The 25,292-nt window shown below is 43.8% G+C and overlaps 3 protein-coding genes across 5 annotated transcripts; 1 reads left to right on the top strand and 2 right to left on the bottom strand.

Annotated features, from left to right (window-relative positions):
- Nucleotides 1-841: 841 nt before the first annotated feature.
- LOC135501508 (complement factor B-like) lies at nucleotides 842-9,001 on the bottom strand. The gene is made up of 14 exons (XM_064793654.1): nucleotides 8,824-9,001; nucleotides 8,216-8,431; nucleotides 7,770-7,970; nucleotides 7,110-7,289; nucleotides 6,702-6,791; nucleotides 6,247-6,390; nucleotides 5,218-5,513; nucleotides 4,506-4,668; nucleotides 3,815-3,967; nucleotides 3,479-3,561; nucleotides 3,065-3,208; nucleotides 2,668-2,863; nucleotides 2,159-2,354; nucleotides 842-1,783 (listed from the first exon to the last, which is right to left on the bottom strand). The coding sequence occupies exons 1-14, from the start codon at nucleotides 8,906-8,908 to the stop codon at nucleotides 1,585-1,587; spliced, it is 2,346 nt and encodes a 781-aa protein (XP_064649724.1). The 5' UTR covers nucleotides 8,909-9,001; the 3' UTR covers nucleotides 842-1,584.
- A 927-nt stretch (nucleotides 9,002-9,928) lies between these two features.
- Nucleotides 9,929-17,508, bottom strand: LOC135501609 (ubinuclein-2-like). 3 transcript variants are annotated; one of them, XM_064793808.1, is made up of 14 exons: nucleotides 17,393-17,508; nucleotides 17,097-17,310; nucleotides 16,745-16,880; nucleotides 16,237-16,482; nucleotides 15,868-15,976; nucleotides 15,348-15,377; nucleotides 14,370-14,425; nucleotides 14,022-14,087; nucleotides 13,568-13,774; nucleotides 13,278-13,393; nucleotides 12,951-13,076; nucleotides 12,582-12,721; nucleotides 12,251-12,434; nucleotides 9,929-11,941 (listed from the first exon to the last, which is right to left on the bottom strand). In XM_064793808.1, exons 2-14 carry the CDS (start codon nucleotides 17,233-17,235, stop codon nucleotides 10,785-10,787), a joined length of 2,712 nt encoding a protein of 903 aa, XP_064649878.1. In that variant the 5' UTR covers nucleotides 17,236-17,310; nucleotides 17,393-17,508; the 3' UTR covers nucleotides 9,929-10,784. The 3 variants fall into 3 exon arrangements, with proteins under 3 accessions (XP_064649878.1, XP_064649877.1, XP_064649879.1); XM_064793807.1 differs by having other exon boundaries at nucleotides 17,097-17,291; XM_064793809.1 differs by lacking the exon at nucleotides 15,348-15,377 and having other exon boundaries at nucleotides 17,097-17,291.
- A 773-nt stretch (nucleotides 17,509-18,281) lies between these two features.
- Nucleotides 18,282-23,646, top strand: LOC135501616 (uncharacterized). The gene is made up of 2 exons (XM_064793819.1): nucleotides 18,282-18,424; nucleotides 19,370-23,646. Exon 2 carries the CDS (start codon nucleotides 19,397-19,399, stop codon nucleotides 23,417-23,419), a length of 4,023 nt encoding a protein of 1,340 aa, XP_064649889.1. The 5' UTR covers nucleotides 18,282-18,424; nucleotides 19,370-19,396; the 3' UTR covers nucleotides 23,420-23,646.
- The last annotated feature ends 1,646 nt before the right edge of the window (nucleotides 23,647-25,292 follow it).

Here is a 25,292-nt window from a genome sequence, read left to right as displayed (position 1 = left end):
TGCTATTGGGTCTCCTTATGGCAACAGAACGAGGCCGATCCAATGCGTCCGATGAGTTGTACTGATTTGACGAAGTGACTGTAAACATGGTTGTGACTATGTCTCAGTCTTAACCACTGCCAAGTTCTTGTATAGAGTGCATTGTCACATACCCCATCAGTCATACGTTGACGGGAGCCGGGTGGGGTATGGTTAGACTCCCGAGTCAGTCTACTTCGTCATTCTATTCATACTGTTTCAGGATAAGGGTGTGGGACGATGCCGGTCCACTGCGTCAGGAGTGTAAAGCATGGTGAGTCACTGAGTGTACACAATGGGAGTGACAATACTGAGTTTCCGCAACGGTCACTGATCTTGTGATATTGTAATTTGAAATTCTTGAGATTTGTAGAAAGTCGCTATGTCTCACCTTCCATCGGCGAATTTTAGTGCAACAAACTGCATATCTTTCATCATAGTGAACAAAGCGTTTTAGGTATATGCATTGTTGTGACAATGGGTGATATGAATAAACACTAGTAAATGCTTTTACTTCTATTTTGTACAGAAATGCCTAGTGTAAATGTACGTGAAGTTTTAAGTAAAAGCATTCCCTAGTCTTTATTCATACCACCCATTGTCTCTGAAGACAAGCGTGATTTTTTTCCCTCAGACGGAAACTTTCGGAAGTGCTCGTGGTGTGTCACAGAATTGTTTCGCGGCTCTAACCAACCATGCAGGTAGACTCCCGGGGCAGTCCATTGCCAGTGCATCATCCTAATTGGATCTCCTTATGGTGAAGGACGCGGCCGGTCCACTGCGTCCGGAGTATAACCAGGGATATAGACAGAGGAATGCAGTATTGAGTGACTAAAAACATAGTTTTATTACAACTACATGTACATGTAATACGATAACACGGGATACTAATTCTGATTTGGAAAGTAGAAAAGAAGTTGTACTTCACCCAACTTGGAGCAGCTAACACCAAGACGAACACCAAATGAGAGACAGTTTTTTCCAAACACCTCAGCCCAAAGACAGACTGTGCACTGATTCAAAATGCACTGGGCCGTGGTTATGCTAATTAAGTCATGTGACCCCCAATCCATCTTTCCTCCACATGAGGTGAGCACAATGGCCCTGGCCATTTCATTAGAATTATTCACAAGATCAGTATCTTTCATGTCATTGTCAAAAGTTTGAGCGCCAATTTCCATCTCAGTTTTCTTGGAATCTGATGCGGACTCAATAATCACGCCGCCCTGGTCACCAGGCGGAGGTTTGTAAGCATACGCTGCCGAGGCATGGAGAATGCGATCCCGAAGACGGTTTTTCGATGGTCGCACTGCGCTGTGCATGAAACTTCCTCTCAAACTTACGACAAGCAAAATACAACAAATGGGATGGAAAGTTTGTTTCAGATCGCGAGAACGTAATCATTATTCAGAAATAGTGTCTCTAAAGCTGTCTGGAGACTTCCACCCCACAAGGCTTAGACATATGAATGTTAAGCAAGCCAACCGACCCCTGCAGCTGTCCTAAAATTTATACAATGGGATCGACTTCTCTTGGCCTTGGATTCTGGATCCCAACAACGGCATTTCAGTTGATGTTCCCTTTGATCCAACTTATGAAACGCGACGTCAATTGGGTGACCACCGTTAACTTGCCCGGCCGCATGCACTCGCTGCCGTCCTCGACCAAGGCAACCACCTTGTAGATCGGCTTCCCGTCAATGTCTTGAGCTGGAACCACGATCGGAGAACCCTTGTCGCCGGCGCAATAGCCGCGTTTCTGGTACCTGGAAATTGAATAAGTATAAGATGAATGCTGTTCATTCACGGATGCATCTTGGCAAATCTCAATCTCAAACTCGACCTTTAGGAGTTTGTCGTTTCTCTGATAAACATCCAGCGGGTGCTTATTTTGCTGGCTGAAAAAACACTATAAAGGTTTTTCAGACGCTCAAAAACCTATATTGATGAGTGTAGCTTAACCATCGGATTTGCGTCTCCATTTTTCTATTTCAATTCAGTATAAGCAAGAGGTATCCGAGGTAGGCCTGGATGACTAGAAACATAAAGGCTACCAATTTGACCACCTAGCACCTGCCTATACCGCCCACCTCCTCCTTAAAGCAACCCCTAAGTCGAACATGAAAAGCAAGCAACCATACCTGTCCCCCATACACTGAAGATATGACTGCGAAGCTGTATACGAATGCGCCCGGCTGCAATCACGCTTTCCGTGCAGCTTCATGGTGCGCTCCCACGGCTTTGCCGTCATTGTCATCAGTGGTTTCGCGTTGCTCGAATTCCAGCCAACCAGCCACCTTGTCCTGACTTTATGGAAGAGGATACTGTCGGCGGGACCTGAAAATAAAATGTCAAGGACCTTTTGAAGACAAAGATTATTGTACATGCAAACTGCAAAATGTCCGCGCCTTATCTTTATCGCAATTCGCGTAAAATTCAGGAAAAAAAATTCCATATTTTTTGGACAGATTACAATTTGTTTTGGTTTTTTATATAAAAACAAATATTTTCACAGCTTTTATGTTCAGAAATCGACGTTCTCGGAGAAGTAGGAGATTTATGGAGGGGTGAGAGGTTTTCAAAGAGATCGCTTGCCGTTTCCACAGGCTGATGAAGTAACGAAGCAGACAGTTATGTCTTGGCCACTCACCTGGAAGGCAGAGTATTCGAACATATGAGTTTAGCTGGACATCGTCACGAAGCCTAATCAACGCGACATCGTTTACCCTCGGATGTGCGATGCTAAAATTAGTGTAAACTTTGAGTTCCGCTGCCACTGATGTTTGCCAACCTCCCATATCGTTCGCGTCAAAGTATCCTACCGTTACAGTGATGGGGCTGTCAGACTGTAAAGGAAACAATGGATGATGTTAAAGCCAAGTTAAGCTGATGGTGTTACTGCCAAATTCATCTCCAATACTGGTGTTCGTAGTAGAACTGTATCAGTATATGGAGGTAACTGCACTTTTGAGAGTTTATGCACAAACCTTATGGATGATAAACCCGCATACATGTAAACATGATTGAATAGCAGATAGCTGTATTACCTTCCCTACAGGTCCAAGCAGGACGCCACTCTCACTGTACAGGCAACTGGCTGTGGTGAGGACGTAGTTCTTAGCTACCAGGGCACCACCACAAAGAAATTGGCCCTGGTTCTTGGAGATTTTCACCAGCCATGGCCAAGAACGCTGAAATGTAACGAAAACCTCATTACTGGAAAGTAGTCGGTACTAAATTGAGCCGAAAGAAGAACTCAAATGGCAAAACAATTAATGTAGCTAAGCATATTTTACTTCAAGAAATTGGCTCTGGAGCTAAAACTAATGGACCGAATCGAGTTGGTTTGGAAATAAGTTCTATCTTTACTCATCCGGTACGACATGTATATGTGCGGATGGCGAAAGTAGAAATCGTTCGTTTTTTAAGCCACCGTGTAATAACTTTGAGTGTAAACGCACCGGTTTGGCTTCTTGTACTTTCGATCTATTGACAACCACACTCCTTGTCCTCTGTACGGTTGAAACACCGCATGCGCTGTAGTCTGAAAGCCAATAACAAAATACAAACTTGGAGCCTTCGGCGACCAATCGAAGAAATATTACACCGGGTACGGGCCAATAAAATAGAATACAGTCCTTTCTAAAACGAATTTAAGAGAGGTGAAATGCACTCCTTACACCATTTCGTATTCACCACTGAGCTTATTGCGATCGTAAACTGTACTTTACAAAGAGCGATGACTTCGACTTCGAGTATGGAAGTCCTCTCAAAAGATGCTTGAGAAAAACCCTTACCATTCTGTGTGGTAATGATCAACTGCTGAAGCTTGGCGAGCTCCTTGAAGTCCCTCAGACGGAAAACGTGTCTAGCTATGGGTTCGCTGGCGATTGCCTCCAATTGGTCCATGTGCAGGTCTTGCCCGATGCCAATGCCAAATATCTCATCAACTGTGATAATATCAATGACGATGTTTGTTTAGAAAAGTTTGCCCGAGACGAAAGCGCTTGTGATAATTATATCATAATCTCGTGGTGAGTGATTTCCTGGCCCAGAGGAACCGTTCAGAGCGAGACAGAGGAGGTCGTGTGATGACATCACATCACGAGATTTCATGCTATACTAGTATATCATCCTGAGATCAGGGTTTTTGCTATACTCCTACCTCGTATACAAAATCGAGAGGCGGAGTATCTTTAAAACCACTGAAGTCGTCAGTACGGCTATATATGTATACTCACTCGTCTGCTAACGCACTTCGAGCCATCTAACTGTAAATTTTGATGCAATATTTTAGCACTATCAGTAGATAAACGAGATGACATTGGAAAAACATGTCGGGATGACATTTTTAGGAAAACCGACCTCGAACCGAACCATGCTCTCCGGGAATGTGGAGATAATTCGCCACGGGGAGAATGGACGTGATCATAATTGGAGTTTTTCGGTTTCCGAAAAATGCCAGAAAATGAAGTTTGACCACCTTACCTGATCTACGAATACCATGCAACATGGCGTCTAGTGCTAGGTTAGTAACCATGTTGTCGCGTCCATCCGACATCAGGAATACAGCCTTTTCTGCATTGCATCGCATTTTAATCTTCCTCACTATGCCTAGAGCATCTGCCATGTTGGTGCCACCGCCAGACGACTGCAGATAGGAACACGGTAGAGTTGTGTGATAACAAAAAAAACACGTAAGGTAAACTCGTACAGTTATAGCCAGGGGTAAAATTTTGAAGCGTCTTAGGATAGAATGTCCGAGGAACAAAGAATTCTATCATGCGTTTTATGTCTAAGCTATTGAAGGTCATTGCCTCCATAGATTCCCCATACACCATAATCCATCAGAGTATATAAGGAAGGGACACTTTTCCCAGGGGGGACATTTTCTACGTCTACACCGGGCACTTTTGTAGTCTATGAGGGGAAACACGGTACCGTGTAAATAAATGATTCTTACAGTCATCTGATAATGCCATAATCTAACATAAAGTCACGGTACTGGTATTGGATGAGCTCAATGTTAGGTACACCAGAGTCTTTCAAATAAAAAGACTCTGGGTATACTGGGGGTTCTTTTCTGGTGCAAGTTTGAAAACTTTATTCTTAACCTAAAATAAAGGTGAGCATATTTTTACTCGATGACATGAACCCTCCAATTTAAGGAAAACACCATACATGTCATACAATCATGTACCTGTATCAAATTGATCTTGCGTTTGACCAGTTCCTTCAGCGACATCCCGATCTCGGTCTCGTTGATCCCAGCCGGGATGTTTACTGGAATCAATCCTGTGCATTTAGGGTTGTAATCGCCCAGAGGATCTGCTGTGACGTTGATACATTTCTTTGCCCAAGCAGCGTCATAATCTTGAATGTTCTCCCCGTCTTGTTTGGCCTTAATCAGACACTCTTCCATTTTCTGAATCACGTCAAAGCTCAGTTCCAGCCTAGCGTCGGTTCCGAAGGAAATTACGGCGAGTCTGGTGGCTCCTGGAATCAAAATGGCACAAACAATTTGATAACATACACTGGCAATCCTACCGAAAAAAACAACCTGTCATAATCGCTGGATGTTTTCCTTTGAGTAGTAGGAAGGGGTCATGTAAATGGCGAAGGCGACGTAACATATACTGTATCTGAACCTATAGTTGTTGTATTGCACACCGCGAAACATTCTCATCTGTGTATGCTACAATGTACTGCATTGTGTATTGCATTGGCTCATGAGTAGAGTCTACCCTCCAAACACAAAAGACACTTGGGCAACGTTTTTGTGCACGAAGTATCGAACGAAAGGTATTGCTGACTTTAAATTACTAGTAGATGAAAACTCATATGCTTTTTGAAAACATATGCTTCTTGAAATTCATATTTGAAATTTGGAAGGCGCACAACCTTGTGCTCAGGGAAGTAAGGAAAATCCAATACGGCTACACAAGTAGTAGCTGAGTAATAGGAAGAGAACGTGTGTGGAGAAAGACGTACGTTAACCAGCAGGGATACAACATGAGATTTTATATGCGTTGCAAGCAAATTCTTTGAAGAAAACTCCGTGATCTCAGCGGAAGGGGCCACGGGACACTAACTCTAATAAAAATTAGACCCATTTGGTTCATGTATTCTAAAATGCTTTCGCATATCACGCAAATTACTCGCAACTAGGGTTTTTTCTTTGACAGTGGCTCCTCCGTCAACCCAAATCTGTTTTGAGGTGAGCTCTTACCTCCTTTGCTAGAGATTCCAAAAAAGTCTACCAATGTGTTGATGAAATCCCGCGCCATCTTAAAATCGCCCGCCGAAATGCTGTCTGATCGGTCCACCAGGAAGAACAGATCGATTCCATTAACATTGGATGCGGAGATCCGGCCTGAAAAGAAGGCATGTTTGGTTACTTCGGTTACTTAACAATACGCACGCATAACCGGATGCAAAAACTGGAAATTTTGTTCCGAAGTCAGCCAACAGTGGTGTTGATTTAAATGCCTCAAATTAGGTGTTGATTCAAATGCCTCATCACGGACCAGCTGTTGTCATAGCTCTTACACTATATGTACTGAAACGCCTCCCTGCGGCCGATAAAGGTGGTGTCCCGCGCGCCGCGAGATATATATACAAATACAAGTACCTTCTCAACGGGACGAAAGTTGTATTAGACCTGTCTACGGCGAACACGCTTACCCCTGTTAGCCGCTGAAACTGTATGTTGCTTGAATTTATCGATGATGTTTTCCTGTATTCCCTTTGCCATTCCTGCGATACCCAGGTCCTCTGAAATCGAATGGATGCAACATACAGTATAAACAGGCGCTACGAATTGGTCAGGTACATTGTTGTGACTTCTAACATCTAATAAAAAGTGGTTTCATACATGTACATGTAGACAGCACATTTGTTTACTTATCATTTACTATGAGGCTGTGATTAATTGAAAACGGGCTGGTGTGACCCGATCAGAATGCCTGCATCGAGACTGAGAAAACGTGAGTTGACGTCCACTATAGGTAATGTACGCTTGAGTTCTTCCTTGGGCCTGTACAGGCTGGTAAATCGTTCTAATTATTAGGAAGCAAACTAACTTTGACTTACTTTCGCAAAATACGTTATAACCAGACCAACTTAGCGTCGATTTGCACCTCCATCTCCGATCCCCCATTAACGTGTACCCTCTCTTGCATCCGAAATGGACCTCATCCCCTTCGTTTCTAGAGTTCATGTCTCCGATTGTGATAAAGCCATTGATTGGCGCAGTGATCTTCGGACAAACACCTAAAAGAGGGAAGTTCAATAACGGTGACCATTTAGTGCCTTTACCAACATGGGTCGATCTCAAAGTACTGACACCAACAGTTAATATCAAGTTTCCAGATACTCCGTTGTAGAGCTGCGCTAGCGCTAAATCCAGGGCGTCCCCGAGTCACCATTTTCGACTGAGCAATAGGAAGGGGACGTAGAAGGAACAGAAGACCCGATAACTCAATCATCGGATGATACATGTAGTCTACGCATTGTTATTTCGTAGAATATATACTGTATTTCCAAATGGATTTATTGGACACGAGTAATATTGTATTCTGGCGGATAATGTCATGTGGTTCTTACTTTGAGTTACTTTCGCAAAAAACGTTAACCAGGCCAACTTAGCCAAGAGAATCAATACCTCAGATATGACAAGCACGCTAATAGATATTCCAGACTTTTACACCAGGACTCCTGTACCCTTTACACCAAACGCTTAGTGGTACTTACGCCTCTTAAGGCAAAAGCTGTTCCCCTTCCATGTAGTTCCTTCGCAGATGTACACCCCGGGACCATGCAGGTAGTAGTCCTCATCCACATAACAATTCACATAGAGCTTCCAATAGACGCCGCCTGCCGCCTTCTCTGTGCGATTGACGTACATTCCTTCGACCATATCCTTCGATGCCGTACACAAAGGAGGAGGTGGAGCTAGAAGGGAGTTAAGTGTTGTCACCTGATGTTGACAGTGGTCCAGACCCCTGTCCCAAGCAGGAACTTGTAATAACAAACAACTTGACCTACGCATCGTTTATCCTATTTAAAAACTAGTCTCAAACATCAAAGTTAATTGTTGATATACCTAGATACAATATAGCTTTCATGTAGTTGTAATTCATGAACCTTGGCCTTTTTAGCGAGAGCCTGAGATGCCCAATCGCCACCACGGTACTCACGTTTGGGAACGCATCGAGGCTCCACTCTCCAGCTCCAAGTCAGATCATCTTGACACGTCGCCTCCGAGTCGCCCCTGTCGATCATGTAGCCCTCGTCACAAACCACTCTCATGCGCTCACCGATGTTGTAGGTATCCTTGGGGGATCCATCGTTGCCAACGCCTTTACCGTTCACTATTAAGGACATATAGCACGTGGCATCCAGAGTGCAGCCATCTGGAAGGTTAAAGTCAAGGTCAAACATATGTTGGTCCAAGAATAGACGAGGAACTTTTGCCTTATGCTTCACTGCTGGCACCCACAAAAAATATATATATTTTGCTCCCACGCAGTAGGGTCAGTCCGGATTCGATCCCGGGGAGAAACCAGGATTGTATTTCTGGATGAACCGGCGTAGCTATCAAGGAAGGTAAATTTTCGGCTCTTCACAATCCTTCGAAAGAGCCATAAAACCCAGGTTCGCTGAATGATCTTATTGTCTCTAGCAGGGACCAGCCTACCACTGACGCATCAGATGGGCGAAGAATTTTTCAGCGTTGAAAAAGTGGTAGTCAAACGTCATTGTAATTTGAAATAACTTATCGAGACAGGCATTTTATGAAACTTACCCGCAGTGTAATCATAATCATCACATTCCGCCCTGGTGTGTGAGGTCAGAAATCCCACCACGAGGAGAAGGCAATAGCCAATCATGTTAGTATCTTGGACTGTAGCAAAATGAATAAAAATCGGGGGACCCTTGATTTTGTGGTGTTGAGCGATAGCGCGGAAGCATTATTATATGGCCGCCGTGTAACCTATATGCGATACTTGAGATATTTAAGGTGACATATCCGACCTGCTTAGATAAGAATGAGCCGGATTTCGCCGAAAAACCATTTCAACAAGGATGTGGTTGGAATTCCCGTGGCTCTTGCGGCGAAGGAAAATCTGTCATGAACGAAATCTGAATAATACGTCTATTCTGATCGAGTACGCATACACCTATAGTGTCTTTTTGCCTCTTGCGAAATTAGGTATTCCCTCAGTTCATAACTAAGGGCCTGGTTCTCCGACCAAAAAGAGATACGTATAGGTATGAGGTAGGCTTCTCTTCTGACATAACGGATGACAGAAATCGAATGCATGGTCACCAAAATGTTTAGTCTGGTGATATTTATCTCTCTCAGTTGGGCCTTTAATGAGAGCTACAATGTAAACACCGTTTTTCTATTTACACGAGTTTTTCTACATAAAACAACCTTAGTTGACCTGGATATCATTAAATGGCCTGATTTATGATTAAATGCGAGATAAAATGATAGTTCCTACATGATTGATTAACTTGGTGTTTTAGATTGATAAGTTTTTTTATCACAAGCAGAAATATTTACAAAATCAATATCGCGCAATAGGATAGTGACTGAACTATTGCATAGCCTCCCGTATGTCACAAGCTTCCTCAATCGGTGGATTTTGGGTCACTTATCCGAATCCGGTTGGGTCACTTGATCGGGCGAGGTCACCTAATTGGTTGCAACAACCTCTCTCATGCTACACTCCGGACGCAGAGGACGGGCAACGTACGAGTATGCGCCCGGGGAAGTCCAAGGCATTCGGTCATGCTAGCAGCGGTAACCACGAGGATATGAGAAGGCACCAGGATATTTCAACAAGTCCTTCTAAAGTTTGCAAAAAAGCAAAAAACTGCAAAGTTCATGTAAAATCATTTATTTAAAGATACTTTGTCTATTGTGCCATTCTCTGAATGCCAGCACAAGTTTAACGGCACAAAAGAGGACGGATTTGTCTGCAGTAGAACATTATGACAGGGGAACGATCACCATTTCTATATTATTTAAGCTATCTCTTTATAGTTCAACATACTATCAACAACAAATTTGGCAAGCATTATTTGAGTGGTGGTTGCATAAAAAAACCAAATTAAAGTGATCAAACGAAACTTTATCACAGCTCTTAGTTCTATAGATCAGTCGACTCAAGAAACCATTACTATAGAAGAGACTATAAAATAGATTATAGATTATAGATTGATGGTTTAACCTCTATAATCCGGACACCTCTCCATTCCATTAGGACAGGATTGTTCAGTAACTGGGGTGTCCTTAATACCAGAAACAAATAACGCTGTTTCAGTCAATACAGAGGTTGTATGGTCCAATACTAGTAAACTCTAATGATCATCGGCACAACAAGAGGCCCAAGGGCCTGGCGCTCAGCTGAAATACATGCAATATGGCTCAAAAAGCATGTTATGAAAATACCATACGAGAATATCTTATGGCAAGACATGAGCAATTAAACCAACATCTATGTGCTTAAAAGTTGGTCTATTACAAAAAGTGCACACTCTTGTCAATGGACATGTATTCACGAATATACACAATACTCTCAACAATATATTCTCTCAAGTGTAAATGGACTTGTGTTTCATTTACAAATCTATAAAATCAAGTATTTATTTACACACGTAAAAACGTAGAAATCATTGTTTGTTCTCTCGCTTTATTATACATGCATAAGCATAAGTTTCATTATTTACACTTTACAACACATACCAAATCGTTGATCACTGGACCCAGTTCCACTGGCCGAACCCACTCCTTTTCCCTTGACTGCCCTCACTACCCTTCCCCTGACTACCCTCCCCATCATCATCCTTTCCATTCAGATCTTCCAACCTCTCATCTATGTTCCCTAACTCTTCCTGCAAATCTTTCTTAAACCCATTGTGGTCCCCACCATCCTCCGTCATCTCCTGATTTTCCTCCTCCAGGACATTAGCGACCAAAGCCTCGGAATTCCTACGCATCATGTCTGCCATCATTTGTTCTGAGGTCGGGAAATTATCACCAAGTTTTATCATGAGGCTGGAGATAGCATTGTTTGCCATATTTTCGTATTCTGTCGCTTCTTCTAGAACTGGAGCAATCATCTTAAACCCAGCTAACTCCACTGTTTCTGGCTGGCCAGCTGTTACGTCGGTTCTATCTGTATTCGACCCATCCGTGTGCTCTTCCTCTAATACTGGCAACATGGACAACTCCTTCGCCGACCTCCGTTCTAGCTTATCTGGGGACTCCAGCTCTTCCGACTCTGCCAACGCACTTTGTCTCATTTCTGGTGAAGGTGGTGGAGGAGCAGGAGAGAAGTCAGAATCAGGCAACAGCTTTAACATGTCTGGACGCATTCCAGCAGAACCTTCAGACCGTGCAGCTGGTGTTGTCAAAGCTTTGACGGACCTCTCGTCCAAGTTAGCTATTCTAGAATCCGGTGTCTCGTTCAGTATAGATTTTTCACTATCAGCAGCTCGTGGGATTGGCTCAGGTGAAAGCATGTAATCGTCCTCGTTCACAACAGGCCATAGTTCAGGACTGGATGTGATTGAGCTGTCCTTGTCCCTAATGACCAACACTGGGCCTCTCGTACCTGGTGATGGATCAATCGTACGGCTGATCTGAGCACCAGTGACAGCCATGCTAGTAGCAGACGTGCCAGTTGGTGTCACCGGTGTCTGACTGGCTGCATGATTAGTTATGGGAGTATTGGACTGCGAGTTTGCACCAGTAGGAACAGATGATGGAGATGCTATTCCAGGGGCAAAATGGACACTGCGACCACCTCGTGATTTTAACTGATTGTGACTGTTCTGAAGCTCGGCAATCTGTCTCGCCTTTTCTGTCTCTGGCAATACGTCGAAGGATATTTCTCGAACTGGACCAAGATCTGCAAAAAAACAGAGAAGTTTGATACCACAACACGAAATTTTGTGCAGTTTTTTACCTGGTAACCTTAACAAGGCAATGAGATGAGAACCATGGGTACAACAATGAAACAGTTTTAAGAAGAAATTAAGTCAAGCGAACTGTCTTATGAAATCAACTTAAGATACAACAGGACAGTCTTAGTGCTTTGAGGTAACCAGGTCACAAAGGAAACCTGTCATAAAATGGGCATACTGGAGGACCTGGGCACCAACAGAGGCAACCATGGCGACATATCCTTGATACTCGGGATAAGCTACACTGGACTTACTAGTAGTGTCCATCGAGACCGGGCTCGCTGGAGGTGCGTGAACAGGGAGTTGTACAACACCTCGAGAGGACTGTGACCCGAGTCCTTGCCCCCCACTGGCCTTGCTACGCGAGACTGGGGTGGCTGCAGGTGTCTTGGGAACATTGGTTGAATCGGCTGGAGACACATGATGTAGCACTTCACCCTGGAATTAACAAATTAGGACATTTTGAGAAAGTTGGAGCAAAATTTCCAGCACCAAGCGCCGGTACTTTTTATGCTTTGACACAAGTCTTTTTCAGTTGCCTAAAATTTAGAAACTAATGATACATTTGATCATAGCGATACTTACAGCTGTTCCTCGTTGGTACGTGTACTCCAGCTCATCTCTTTCTGATGCAACGGTAGGAATGGTAACATGGAGCGTAGAATCAACATCAGATTCCCTTGTGATCGATTCCCTCTCTGATGGTGCGACACTGGTGACTGGAGCTGAAAACACATTGAAACTATGAGGGGCTGTTCATTTGGCACTTACGCACAATTTTCTGTGATTTTCAGTACCATTGGATGACAATTCAGTGGAAAGCTCATTCTTAACCAACACTATCTACGAGTACCATTTGTTTTACACAGATAAATCCTAGGCCAATCGTTAACACTTGAAAAAATTTCCTGGCCACAGACCTTGAAAGGTAATTTTTACTCCCTAGTAACTTACCAAGAGAGAAGTCTAACTCGCTACCCTTATAATACGTAAATGGTTTGGTGAATTTGTAGCCGGTTGGGATTTCTGGAAGACCTAGCGATATTGACGTCATTTTGTTCTTACTCTTCGGTGAGGGAGCTGGGAAGAATAAATCAATATTATCTCTTCAGGCAAACAATGAAAAGAAATTAATGAAAATTCGATATTAAAGATAGATCGCTGAAAGTGAATGATGCTTGATATTGAGTTTATAACTGTCCTTTATTGTCCTATACCTACTGACCTATTTTCATGTCTATCATTGCCAAGAAAAGGGACAGCTATAGCTGCTCGACTTACCTCTAAGAGATGGTAGCGGTTTCTTTTTGCCGTGACCAGGAGGATAATCTGACAGGGAGCGGATCTCTCTATTGGAAGATATCACAGATTCTGCATCATAATAATCATTTGGTAGCCTGCAAGAGACATTGATATTACATGTACATATAAGTGATGGATTGCCTCAAGACTAACATCAGAGGAGGATTTGAAAATTACGGAGGAGAAAATCGCATTCAAATTACTGAAAGAGGCCAGAATAGGTGATTGCTTTGAAGGAAAGTCAACATGATGTCAAACTGATCGCTTACGGTGGAGGAGGCTCATCCAACTGGAACGCAGGCTTTGTCTGGTGCAACTCTGGCTGTCGTACATTACGATTTCGACTTTCAACGAGTTTGACTTTTTGTTGCTGTAAGATGGAGCTACTGGTCAACGTCAGCGCCGTCTCATGACGAGAAAACTCAGGAACAACTTGGAGTAGAGCATTCTGGATTTCGTCTCTGGTGAGGTCATCACTGAAAAAAAAATTATCAGGGAGGATAGGGGAATGTTTTCCTGAGGTTGGGGTAGTTTCATGGTAGTGATGGGGGTATACTGAGGACTGTGGCTATTGAAAGAGCTGATGCCGGATAAGTCATTTAAGTTCACTCTAAAAGAATAGAGCTTTTCTATTGTGGGCATTTCAACCAATTACCGGTACAAAGACAATTGAACATTTCTTGTAAAAATGTTGTGGTGTTCTTACTTCTGAATTATGCATACCTTTGCTCCAAATTATCTAAGACAGCTCGGAGTATGTCCCTGGGTAGGTCAAGCAGATTGATAAACCTGGAAAAATTGAAGTGAATTAGAAACTAACTTTGGTCGAAGACGAAGTTCCTAGGCCAATAATCCCAATTGGTGCCTCAACTATAGTGGCTCCTAAAAAACACTCATCCCGCCTCGGAGGAGGAATACTCCCTGGAGAATGACATCACCAAGTGCAGAGTGAACACTAAGGAAGAAACTAGCTGAGAAACGAACATGAAATAGAAGTGATATCCCTCCAAAATCATTGAAGGTTATGTTATTTATATCAATTCAAAGGATAAGCATGTTGATCTACAGTACCTGGTTTGCATCGACCTTGGTCTCCTTGGTGACATGGACCTTCGATGATGTCTCCGCTGAAGATCAAAGGAGATGATGTTATTTTTACAAATGCTTAAACTTGTACAGTTATTTTTTTGTATATTTCAATCATCCAAACACTTAAATGTATAGAAACAGGGTTTCTACATGGAAAGTGGATCTACAGTCTGCAATACTTGTCCCACATCATGAAATGGATGCCAAGGTCTTTTGGAATATCAAGCATGGTGCAATGATGACGAAGTGAAAGGTTCTGGTATAATCAATCCTTGATTAGATTGAACTTGTATTAGTAATTCATAGGTTGGGGGATGAGTGGGTTCTATGTCGATAGTATACGAGAAACATTAAAGATAGAGAATTTCCCATTTGTTCCACAATTTGCTGTTAAAGGCACTTTAACCTATAATAAATGAGCTACTACTATACAGTGCATATACATAATGTACCTTGTATTGCAAGATAGTGTCTATAAACAGCTAATTCTTTGCGATACTAATACAGATTGTAGTATAATATATGTGACCCATCGCACCAAATCAGTAAAAGCGAAGACTCTTTTAAGGCAATTTATCATACAGTTACATGTACAGAAGCAATAAACTACAATGCTAAACTTGAATAAGGATAACGTTATCAACAGCAAGGTGAAATTATAAGCAGCAGTACGGGCCATCACTAAAGTATACCACATGAGCTCAACAACTGAGGCACGTCTTTTGGACAAAATGGCCTGAATTTGAATGAATGTACATGTATTTATTGGAACAGGTGCAGCAAAGGGACTGTGTTGCCAACCGATTGAAATTCGGTTCATAACACCCAAGAGTAAAATTGCCAAAACATGACCATCAAGGAATCTGGGTGGTCTACTTTTGCATGAGTAACATTCTGTGCTCATACTCTAACAGATGGCCCGTGACTATAGCAAGAGTTGAGACCATTACACTATAATACCTGTACTGATGGCCACAAGATGGGCACAAGCTGAGAGTGAGAGAGAAAAATAGAAGGAATATATAAATATGTTTGTAAAGGAGTTTTTCAAATGAAATGATTCAGTGGAAATATGGCAAAGTTTCTGAGCAAACTGAATGAAACATTGAATAGTAAATTGTGAAAAAATATTTGAATACTTTGTGTGGGTTTCTGTTGGTGAATGTGGCATGAAGGTGTCTGTTATTGGGAAAAAAATATCATCAACATGCAATTGATGAAAAAACAAGCGCTCATACATGTCATACTATAATAATAATATTCATACAAATTAGTGTTAACTAAATTGTTAACTCATCATGCATAGTAGTATTCTATTTTTTCAAGCATTCCCAATTTATACTTGCAAACAAAATCAAAATCAACACATCTAATACACCTAATACACAGCCCCATGTCTATTCCATCTTAATTGTCACAAACTTCTATGAAGAAATGTGTACATAACACGCATGCAACTCTGGTCAACACTGATACTTACAGACTGTTCTGATTCCCTCTGTCTCTCCAGCTCTACAGGAACCATGGACTCAGTCATGTCTTTCGTTGGCAGTGGCACCGGGCCTTGGCTCAGCTTACTGATTGTCATTCTGCAGTGTAAAGGTAAAATAGATGGTATCTGAGAGACTCTTCCTACCCCTTGATGCTTTTAACAAGTACTAGACAAGTAGTTGAGATGCTAGAGGACCAAGGCACCTGACAGTGTCATTACTCTGCTGGTGTTAAGGCAAGGCAAGGGGATATCTGCCACTTTCTGGCCTTTGGTTAAATCAAGCACTGTCAGAATTTCTGGGTCATCAGGTTGGCTAACAGTACTAGTACTCTACTGCTACATTCAAATCATAGTTACCTTTCAGTCTCAGGTGGCCTTGGTGTCTTTTTCTTTCCAGGCACCCAAACTAAACATTTACTGGCATAGAAAGTCTCATGCCAATCCTTCTGAAGGTCATCTAAATCAAACAACTCCTGCACTTCTACCTTGTTGAACTGCGGTATCGTTTTTATAGTCTTAGAGGTGATTTGTGGAGTGACAAATTTTCTTGGGCCACCACTCATAGTAGCTGGGGTAGTAAAGGGAGCAGTTGTTCCAGTCCGTCTGCAAAATGGAAGCTAAAGATTACCACGAGGGAACCATGTTATGCATTTGGCAATCAAGGAATAAATTGATCTTTTGTTAAAAATAGTATTCCTGATAACATTATGGTACTGCAGCAAAGAGCGCTCAAGTATCAAGGCAAGCACATTTCAATGAGTACCACCAGATATGATCACTGCTTGGAGCTACTCATTATTGATAATAAAACAACCAACCATGCTTCAATTTACATACAATGACTTCACACTTATATTATACTTACAAAGACATGCCAAATGGCATAGGTTCAGCGGATTTTTGTTTTTCCTTCGGTCTCCCCTGATGCTTGCTAGGGTAACGATCTCGCTTGTCACTACCATAGTCATCAAGCATATTATAGACTTTCTGAGTAGGCAATTCTGAAATTAATTTTTTTCAAAGTTATTTTATAACTCAGTTTTGAGGACTCCTGATTAAAACATTTTGAAAAAGGAGACTACGGTTAGACTAGAGTGACACCAGCAACAGCTCAATCACCAGCAAGGTCATGATTCATGAAAGCATTTGAATTACAACATAACATTTTAACTACTTTTAAAATCTTTTAAAATCTCCTACCGATAATAAATACTTACCGTCTTCATCATCACTGCTATCAGTTAGGTTATCCTTGAGCTCTACTTGGCGCTGTCTGACTCCCTTCAGTTGTTGGTTTATCGATGCCCAGCAGGCTGGGTGTTGGCACAACGGCCCACATGATGTTTCACCCAGCATTTTTTGGGAAAACAGTTGCACTGGATGAAATGAGTATCACATTATGTGGAGAAAATCTGAAATTAAAAAGCAACACTACTACAGGCTCAGCAGCGAGCAAGTAAGGCCATGACCCGCACCCGATCAACCAAGGTTCACTGCAGTTAAATAGACTTACACACGTAGTCTGAGTATGCATTGTTTAAGTGAATATCTTCTATACACGGTGAATCCTTAAGTTATCTCTCAAAATCATTATAAAGTGTGAAATTTGCAAAAACTGTAAACATTGACCACCATTTTGAAACAAAATGCTTGACAACTTGGTTGTAACGTCGTTCAAGATAAACTTAAACACAAATTCTAATATATCTTTTTCCATGCCTACCGGGATCCATATTACCGCGGTAGCCTGTCGCTGTTGCGAAATCTTGACACTAGAGGCGCTGATTTCGTTCGTCTAATTTCGGCACTGAGGCCAAGGCGAATTGGGGATGGTTAGAACACCGTAAAGCGGTTTAAAAGGGCGAGGTGAGGCGGGGGGGGGGGGGTGGTCATTTGGAATTGGACCAATTAGGGAGAGTGTAGAACGAGGGAGAGGTTCAATATCTATCCCGCATGCAACCTTTGCGTGTCCTTATGCCAGGTGGGAACAATACAGTCCGGATAATCTTTTGATTAATTTTTGGCTAATTAGCACTTATAACGTTTAAAGTAGTCGTATATCCAAGTTAGCTTATGGAACCTGAGATCATATCGTACAAAGATTTGTGCAGGTCCAAGGATGACGCAATGGGCTGCCCCGAGAGTCTACGACCGGCTAAAAGCTTTAAACAACTGCAGTATCATGCTGTAAACTCAGTCATAATCCGTCACAACCATATTATCGTAAAAACACCAATTGTCCTTAGCTGTGTCATAAATGGTACAAGCACTATCCCTATTATCTCAGGGCGTTATCTTGGGAAATCAAATACTCCCGCGCTAAATAAATCAACGCTATCTAGGTTAGCGCGCCATTGATTGTGCCAAGAATAGACAGACGCTTAGAATAACAATGGCGAGTGTATAGTAATGGTCCCGGGTCCAGATTGTGCCTCCATCGCTGTGCTGTTGTCACTCTCTGTTATATCGTGTGTGTACAATATCAACACGATATTGTTGTTGAAAGTGTTGCTTGTTTCGGAGCCGTAACCAAAAAGGCGAAGAGGTAGGAGGTTTTACTTTCGTGATCCTAGATATCAAGACGAGGTTCACCATTCGCCTTGGACTGAGAGTGAGATCCCCCCCTATATCAGCTGGCCCGTCTCGGGACCGGTCTTTGTGTTGCATACCCTGATCGTGATACCACCCGACATGGACAGGCAGTGTATTGAGTTGCAGTGGTCTGTCGGTCGTTCAACTGAATGGCTGTCCTGTCCTGGAATCGGTCCCAGGTAGTACTAGTCGAAGACACGGTCAGGTGTACATCGCGTAATCCCTAGGACTAAGGTTGCGGTTTATGTCAGGCGTGTCGGCATTGCCTATTGTATCCGGAATCAAATAATGACAAAGTCAATATATCTTCATTGTAGTTCATTATTCCAGGGCATACATTCCAGGATACATGCAGTATCTTATATGGTTTATACCGATGGGCCTAGCTGTCTCGATTGATCTCGTTCCCTTGGCAGGTCAATCCTGATCCTGTCCGGACTCCCAAGAGTCCATTCGTCATCCTATTTGATTAGTTGCCATATCAATTAAGTATCTATCTGTCACATGGTGCCACTGATTGAGAGGAGTATAGGCAGCCCTAGCAAGCTGCTTTGAGCCTGACTGGCGAGGCAAAGGCTTCCTTCGAGACCAGGACGATTGGATGCCGGTCCACTGCGCCCGGAGTATAACTTGCCAATTAATGAATTGTGGGTAGGGACTGAACAGTAAACGCCTAAAATCTTAGGGCCCCAGGAACATGTCCGTGATTATCCACGTCAATTTTTGATAAAGTCCATGGGTAATGTTCCCAAAACGTCTCAAATAAAATTGGGTTTTTTCGGGCAGATTTCGGACGTTATACGTCGTGTTCTGCTTCCCCAGAGGACCTATTGCCCCTCTCTCAAAACAATAGGGATACAATCCTCTCTGAAATCCCTCTTCGTCTTTTCTACCACAGGTACGTCTTTTGCGGTCAATACTTGCCATGAAGACGAATAGGTACGCCCCAAAGAAAGACAGTAATGATGTACCTGCGACACCTCCGACAAGACGTCCATCCCGTGGACAGGAGGAATTGCAACGCGCGGGGAGCAGCCGCTTGTCGATCTCGAGAATACAACAGCCGTCATTTCTGGACCAGAGGACCCAGCCATCGAATCCTACAGGGAGTAGAGGTTCCTCAGCGCCTGCTACCCAGCCAAGTTCCGCCAAAGGAGATCCGAGGCCGCGGAGGGTCTACCCATGCGACCATTGCAGCAAAGTCTTCACAACTCGGCAGAATCTGCTGTCACATCATCGGATTCGACAACGGGTGTATCCTTTTAAATGTGACTCTTGCGACATGGCCTTCATTGAATACAGTACTTTGTTCAAACATAAAAAGATCCACGCAAAAGTTCGGGAGAAGTTCAAGTGTAGCGAGTGCGAGGTGACTTACTTGTCAAAGCTTGGACTAAAGAAACATCAAAAGAAATGTCATCCAGTTGCATTAGATGCAAGAGCTCAACCAGAAACTACGACTGAGGACAAGAGTAAATTGACACCAATTGCAAAGGATGTGCATGAGCCTGCCGAGAAAATAACTGAAAGAAAATGTTCTGAAACTGGCGTTGTTCAGGAGTCACCACTAGCTAACGAAAATGTTTTTGATACAAACACTTCTGGTGCTACTGACGTCATATCCGTCACATCAGATACTGGTGTTATTTCCGATGTTGCTGTGGAAACCACTTCCGTCCCGGCAACTCTTGACATTGTTCTAACCGCCTCCGAAGTTTCCATGGTGACCTCTGATCCAGAGGTGCCATCGTCTAGCAGCGAGAATATCCGGGAGTCGCCAAAAAGTCAACAAGCTAAACGTAGCCCACGGAGGTCTGATCACGTGTTATCAGAAACGCTCCAGTTTGAAACGTCGCCGAAACAGAATAGGACGAATAACGATAAGGGCAGAGACAAAACTGCTACGGGTGCGATGGCATCGACTTCGGAACACAGCTCTGACGTTTGTGCAAAGCCCGTGGAAAAGTCTAAAGAACAGTCAGGTGGGAAAAGAAAAGTGACGAGGCTGTTAACTGAGACTAAGTCGCGGACAGCCAACAAAGAAAATGCTCAAACTTCACTCGGGGATCACGGATGGGGACGTCGGTATAACTGTAAATTCTGTCCGGAGTCGTTTCCGCAGGCAGTACTCTTAAAGACTCACGTTGAGACAACGCATTTAGACTCAAAGCGATACTGTTGTTGGGAGTGCGACCGCGTCTTTGCGAATCAAAAAGCTCTAGATGCGCATGCTGAAAAGCACGCCGCCAGAAAATTTGAATGCAAGACTTGTAAAAAGACTTTCGCGCAGAAGATTACACTGGACGGACACATCCGTTGCCACACTCGCGAGCAGCCATTTCAATGCGATGTCTGCGATCGTAGGTTCGCGCACTACCAGAGTCGCGATGCTCACATGCGATTTCACACTCGGGAGAAGGCGTACAGGTGCCAGAGTTGTGATTTTAAGACGTCCTGGCGGTCCTCAATGTCAACGCACTTAATGCTACACAAAGGTGAACGTCCGCATAAATGTAAACAGTGTGCGATGCGCTTTACTCAGAAATCGCAGCTGAAGACACACATGAAAGGTGTGCACAACCCTGAGAAAAAGTGCAAAGTGTGCGGCGATTATGTCAAGAATCGGAAAGCAATGGTGGCACACCTGGCAGAGCATAATGGCGACAATCCTTTCCAATGCGAATATTGTGATGATGGTTTCGTAAAGATGTTTCAGTTGAAGAAACATGTCTTGGAGTCGCACACTCTTCCGAATCGCTGCGACGAATGCGGCGCCGCATTCGCCTACCCAAGTGGGTTAAAAGTCCACAAACTCTCCCATACCCAGAAGCGCGACTTCAAATGCGATTTCGAAAACTGTGGTGCTAGTTTCTCTCGTGTGAGTAACCTGAACGCCCACAGGCGTTTACACACGGGTAATCTTCCATACGCCTGCGATATATGCAATAGGAAGTACGACCGTCGCTCTTTGTTGGTTGTTCATGTGAGGAATTTTCACGAAGCTAAGCGTAATAGGTCTAAGCCGAGAAAATCTAAATACAGGGATTGTGTCCCCCGCCCTAGGACTCTGATAGAGACGAGGACAGATCCTACCTCAGAGACATCCGCAGCTGTTGCAGCTACTCCAATCACACTGGCTGAGACAGAGTCACAATCAGAGGACACTATCATTGTGACTGTTCAAGCAACAGTTCCAACGCCAAAGAGAGACTGCATTTCAACTCGGACTGGGAGCGATGTGGAGACGACACAAGACACTACCATTGTTACACTTCCTGCGGCCAAGACTGTTTCTCAAGTTGAACTTCAAAATTCAGAGAGAAGGCAGTCTGAATCAGAGGCCTCGTTCGAACTATCGTTAGGACACCAATCTATGTCGGGTTCTCAGTATATGGAGGTAAACTCCATCACTACACCACCGCAACCTATGACACCGCTCCGGAACCCCGACATGGAATCCGATGCAAGGTCCTCCGCAGGTAGCGACAGGCAACCTGTCACCACTGTCAGCCCCCATTCGCCCTTCACTGAGAGATTGAGGCAGTGCTTATCTCCACCAAAGACTCTTGCTCCTGTAGAGATCTGGACTGCCAGTGACGATAGCTGTTTCATGATCCGCAGACTACCACGATCGGGTGGTTCTCAGGGTACCGAAATTGGTTCGGGGGGTCAAGAAACCCGAAGTAGATCAAGCGCATTAGTCATTGGCGCCACAGAGAGAACCGATGGTGTGTTTGGTGACCAACAAAGACCTCACGGGTCCTATCAGTATCAAGCTGGGGGACCCCATGATTTAGTTGCCTTAAGCCAGGTAAATGAAACCAGCCTTCAAAAATACAAGGCAACCTCTCTGATTAAACGCAAAGATGGCGGATCTACAAGTTCTGAAAGCACCGTTGGGACGCCCCGGGAACAAGAGAGACGGTCACAACATCAGATGGTCTCGAAGACTGGGGCAAAACGGAATATGGAACCATCGAGTTTTGCAGGAAGATCGGCCAAGCAGCAACGTGTAATGAAGTCACCTCATAAAACAGGCAAACCGAAAGGAAAAATCGGTACTTCCTCAAAAACTGTGAAATCGAACGGGCCTTTTAAACAAAAATTGAAATCGAATAAACTATGTGCTTCATCCCTAAAAAGGAAGGTTGCAAAAGGAGGTGATGCTTTAAACAAACTTGCCCAGTCCCGAAAGGTTTCCAATACTTCCGCGAGAAAGAGAAAAATGCCGACTAATAGTTGTAGTCCGAAACCAGAAAAACGGAAGACAGAAAATGCACTTCATCCCAAGATTGTTCCTTCGTCCTCTGGGACAAAGTCATCACAGACTTTGTCAAGAAAATCACAAAACCAGGACAAAACAAAATTAAAACCATTAGTGACACCGGTAAAGCCCAGGCCTCTCTCCAAAACGCCTGGCCCAAAGACGCCCGTGAAGGCAAGACTGATCTCCAAATCGCCTAGCCCAGAGGGGCCTGTAAAGAAGAAGCCTGTCTCCAAAACGCCTCGCCCTAGGACGCCCGTAAAATCAATTCATGTCTCCACGTCTACGGTTCCCGTAAAGGCGAGGCCTGCCTCCAAAGTACCTGGGACGCCCGTACATGAAAAGACCGTCTCAAAAACGCCTAAGACCACGAAAAGGATTCTTGCGACGAAACAGAGAAAGGTTTCACGACGACCTGTCACACACACCCCGAAAAAGCGCAGCCAAGGGCTAAAGAAGGCCGTCCCGAGAAAACCTGCTGTAGTCGCCGCCCGGTTACACCCAACAGGAGCCGTGAAACGTGTCATCTCAGATCATTCAAATGGTGCAAAGAAACCGCGAATTCTTCCGGCGACTGTGACGGTACAAGACGTGCCCATCGTTCGTCGAGGCAAGTCCAAACAGCCTGTACCTTATCGAAAGGTATCTAACTCTAAATCAGGAAGTGGTGACAGATGCATGTAGATGGCAGATCCCATCTTCTCGAAGAAAAACATATTTCTGTATTACGTATCATGTTTCCGACACTTGTAGAGGTGACATTTTTCCGGTAACACCATTGCCAAACGGACGATCGTGACAGATGTATTTTACTCCAGTTTAGCACTCGTTCTGTTTATAGCCTCTCCTAATGGTCTGATTGTACCAGTGGTGCTTCTTTTACACAACTTGCTCATTTGAAAATATTAAAATCCGTAAAATTGAAAGAATGTTTTGCTCACTTTATTTTCATCCGCTATGAACTTTAATAAAATATAGGACCATGAATTTCAGTACCTTTTCTTCACCAAAGATGGCGTTGCCAGCGTTTTTCACATCGTTCACTAAAATGGCTGTTGCATCGTAATATTAGAAAGAGCAACATAAACTAAGACCGAAAGCGTTATTTTGAGGGGGCACAACGTCTTGTGGCTCAAGACTGATTCTTGGTGTATTTCATGTGTAGGAAAAGATAGGTGGGACGTGTCTTCGTCACAAAGAGACGTATGCCCCTGGTAGTCCTCGCCACATGAACCCGCTGGTGGAAGGACAATCAACCGCCGTTGGGTGCTGAGCTGGTCTAGACATCTGTGGTTGTGCCCCATATTTCGATGCATCCATGTCCATGACTTTTCACAAGGCGGAAATCGACGTATTGCTTGCCCTGATGCATCGGTACAAGGAACCTTGGTTTTACGGCGCATTCGAAGGTCGACCAACTTGAATGAATCCGGTCGTACTCCGCCCGAGTGCGGCAGTTTTTTACCTCTGATGATTTCATTGACAGACGCACGAAGCATCTCAGAGGCGGGAGTCGGTGCGGAGTTCACCGACACTCAATCTTTGCAGCATTTTGTTGTAGCGAAAAAAAATTGTCTGGAAACATACCAAAGGTAAATATGAAGATAAGTACGGCTGCACTCGGCATCTCTGATGCCATTCATGCCTGCCATTCATGAAAATCGAGACGAGATTTTTTTAGGTTGAGTTGTTTTGTTAATTCGTGAGCAGCATTACAATGGTGCCGCTCTCCACGGTGGCATTCTCGAGTTACAGTGCGGTGGAGAAGTGCGACCTCAAGTAGCCAAGAGATAGCCCTGGTGGATCCCGCCACGCAAATGTTCTACAAAAGCCGCGTTTTTTGTGAGCTGCAAAATTGATACCTCCTACTCCCTGCTCCTCAATGAAGGGTCTACTTAATTAACCCAAACATAACCACATGCCCACTGTTGTGACAGAGACATATTTAAAAACATCGCTATGATACCACGGACCTGGTGTTTCATGGAGATTCCGTGGTGTGTGATTATAATTTCCATTCAACCCGAATCGGCCGTATGAGGACAAAGTCACAACCACTAGGCATGATAGGATCACTTTAGACTGAAGTTCGCCTTTACCAATCGACTAGTAAAGATATCAGCGCTCTCGAAGCAATTACTAGATTTTCGTCACCACCAGGGTAGTACTTAGTGACTGTCTTCAATCAGGGGTATGCGTCGGGGGGGGGGGGGGGCATTAGTTTTGGATTGTCCCAAGCCTAGTCGATCGGGCGTTAGGTCGTCTTGTGACTGGCGACACGATCCACCTTTGGCCGGGCGGGGATGACAGGAGGAGTTCGGTCACTTGCGCATGTTCATCATACATTTATATATACCCCCATTGTGCGTAGCTCCAGTAACAACACCAATGGCCACGAGCATAGTTCCGGTTTATGCAGTCGCAATAGCCCAGGACATCATCGTTGCCGGAATTCAAGAAGGCCGACTTTGCTCTCAGCCCACCTCCCTGAGAGATCTCGTGATATTTCGGTTGTCGATCGCTTGGATAACTTACTGGGCGCAGAGCCGGCAGAATC

The sequence above is a fragment of the Lineus longissimus genome, chromosome 17 (assembly GCF_910592395.1).
Source record: "Lineus longissimus chromosome 17, tnLinLong1.2, whole genome shotgun sequence".
In the NCBI taxonomy this organism is placed as follows: Eukaryota; Metazoa; Nemertea; class Pilidiophora; order Heteronemertea; family Lineidae; genus Lineus; species Lineus longissimus.
The sequence above is the reverse complement of the archived record's forward strand: the minus strand, read 5'-3'. Positions and strand labels throughout refer to the sequence as shown.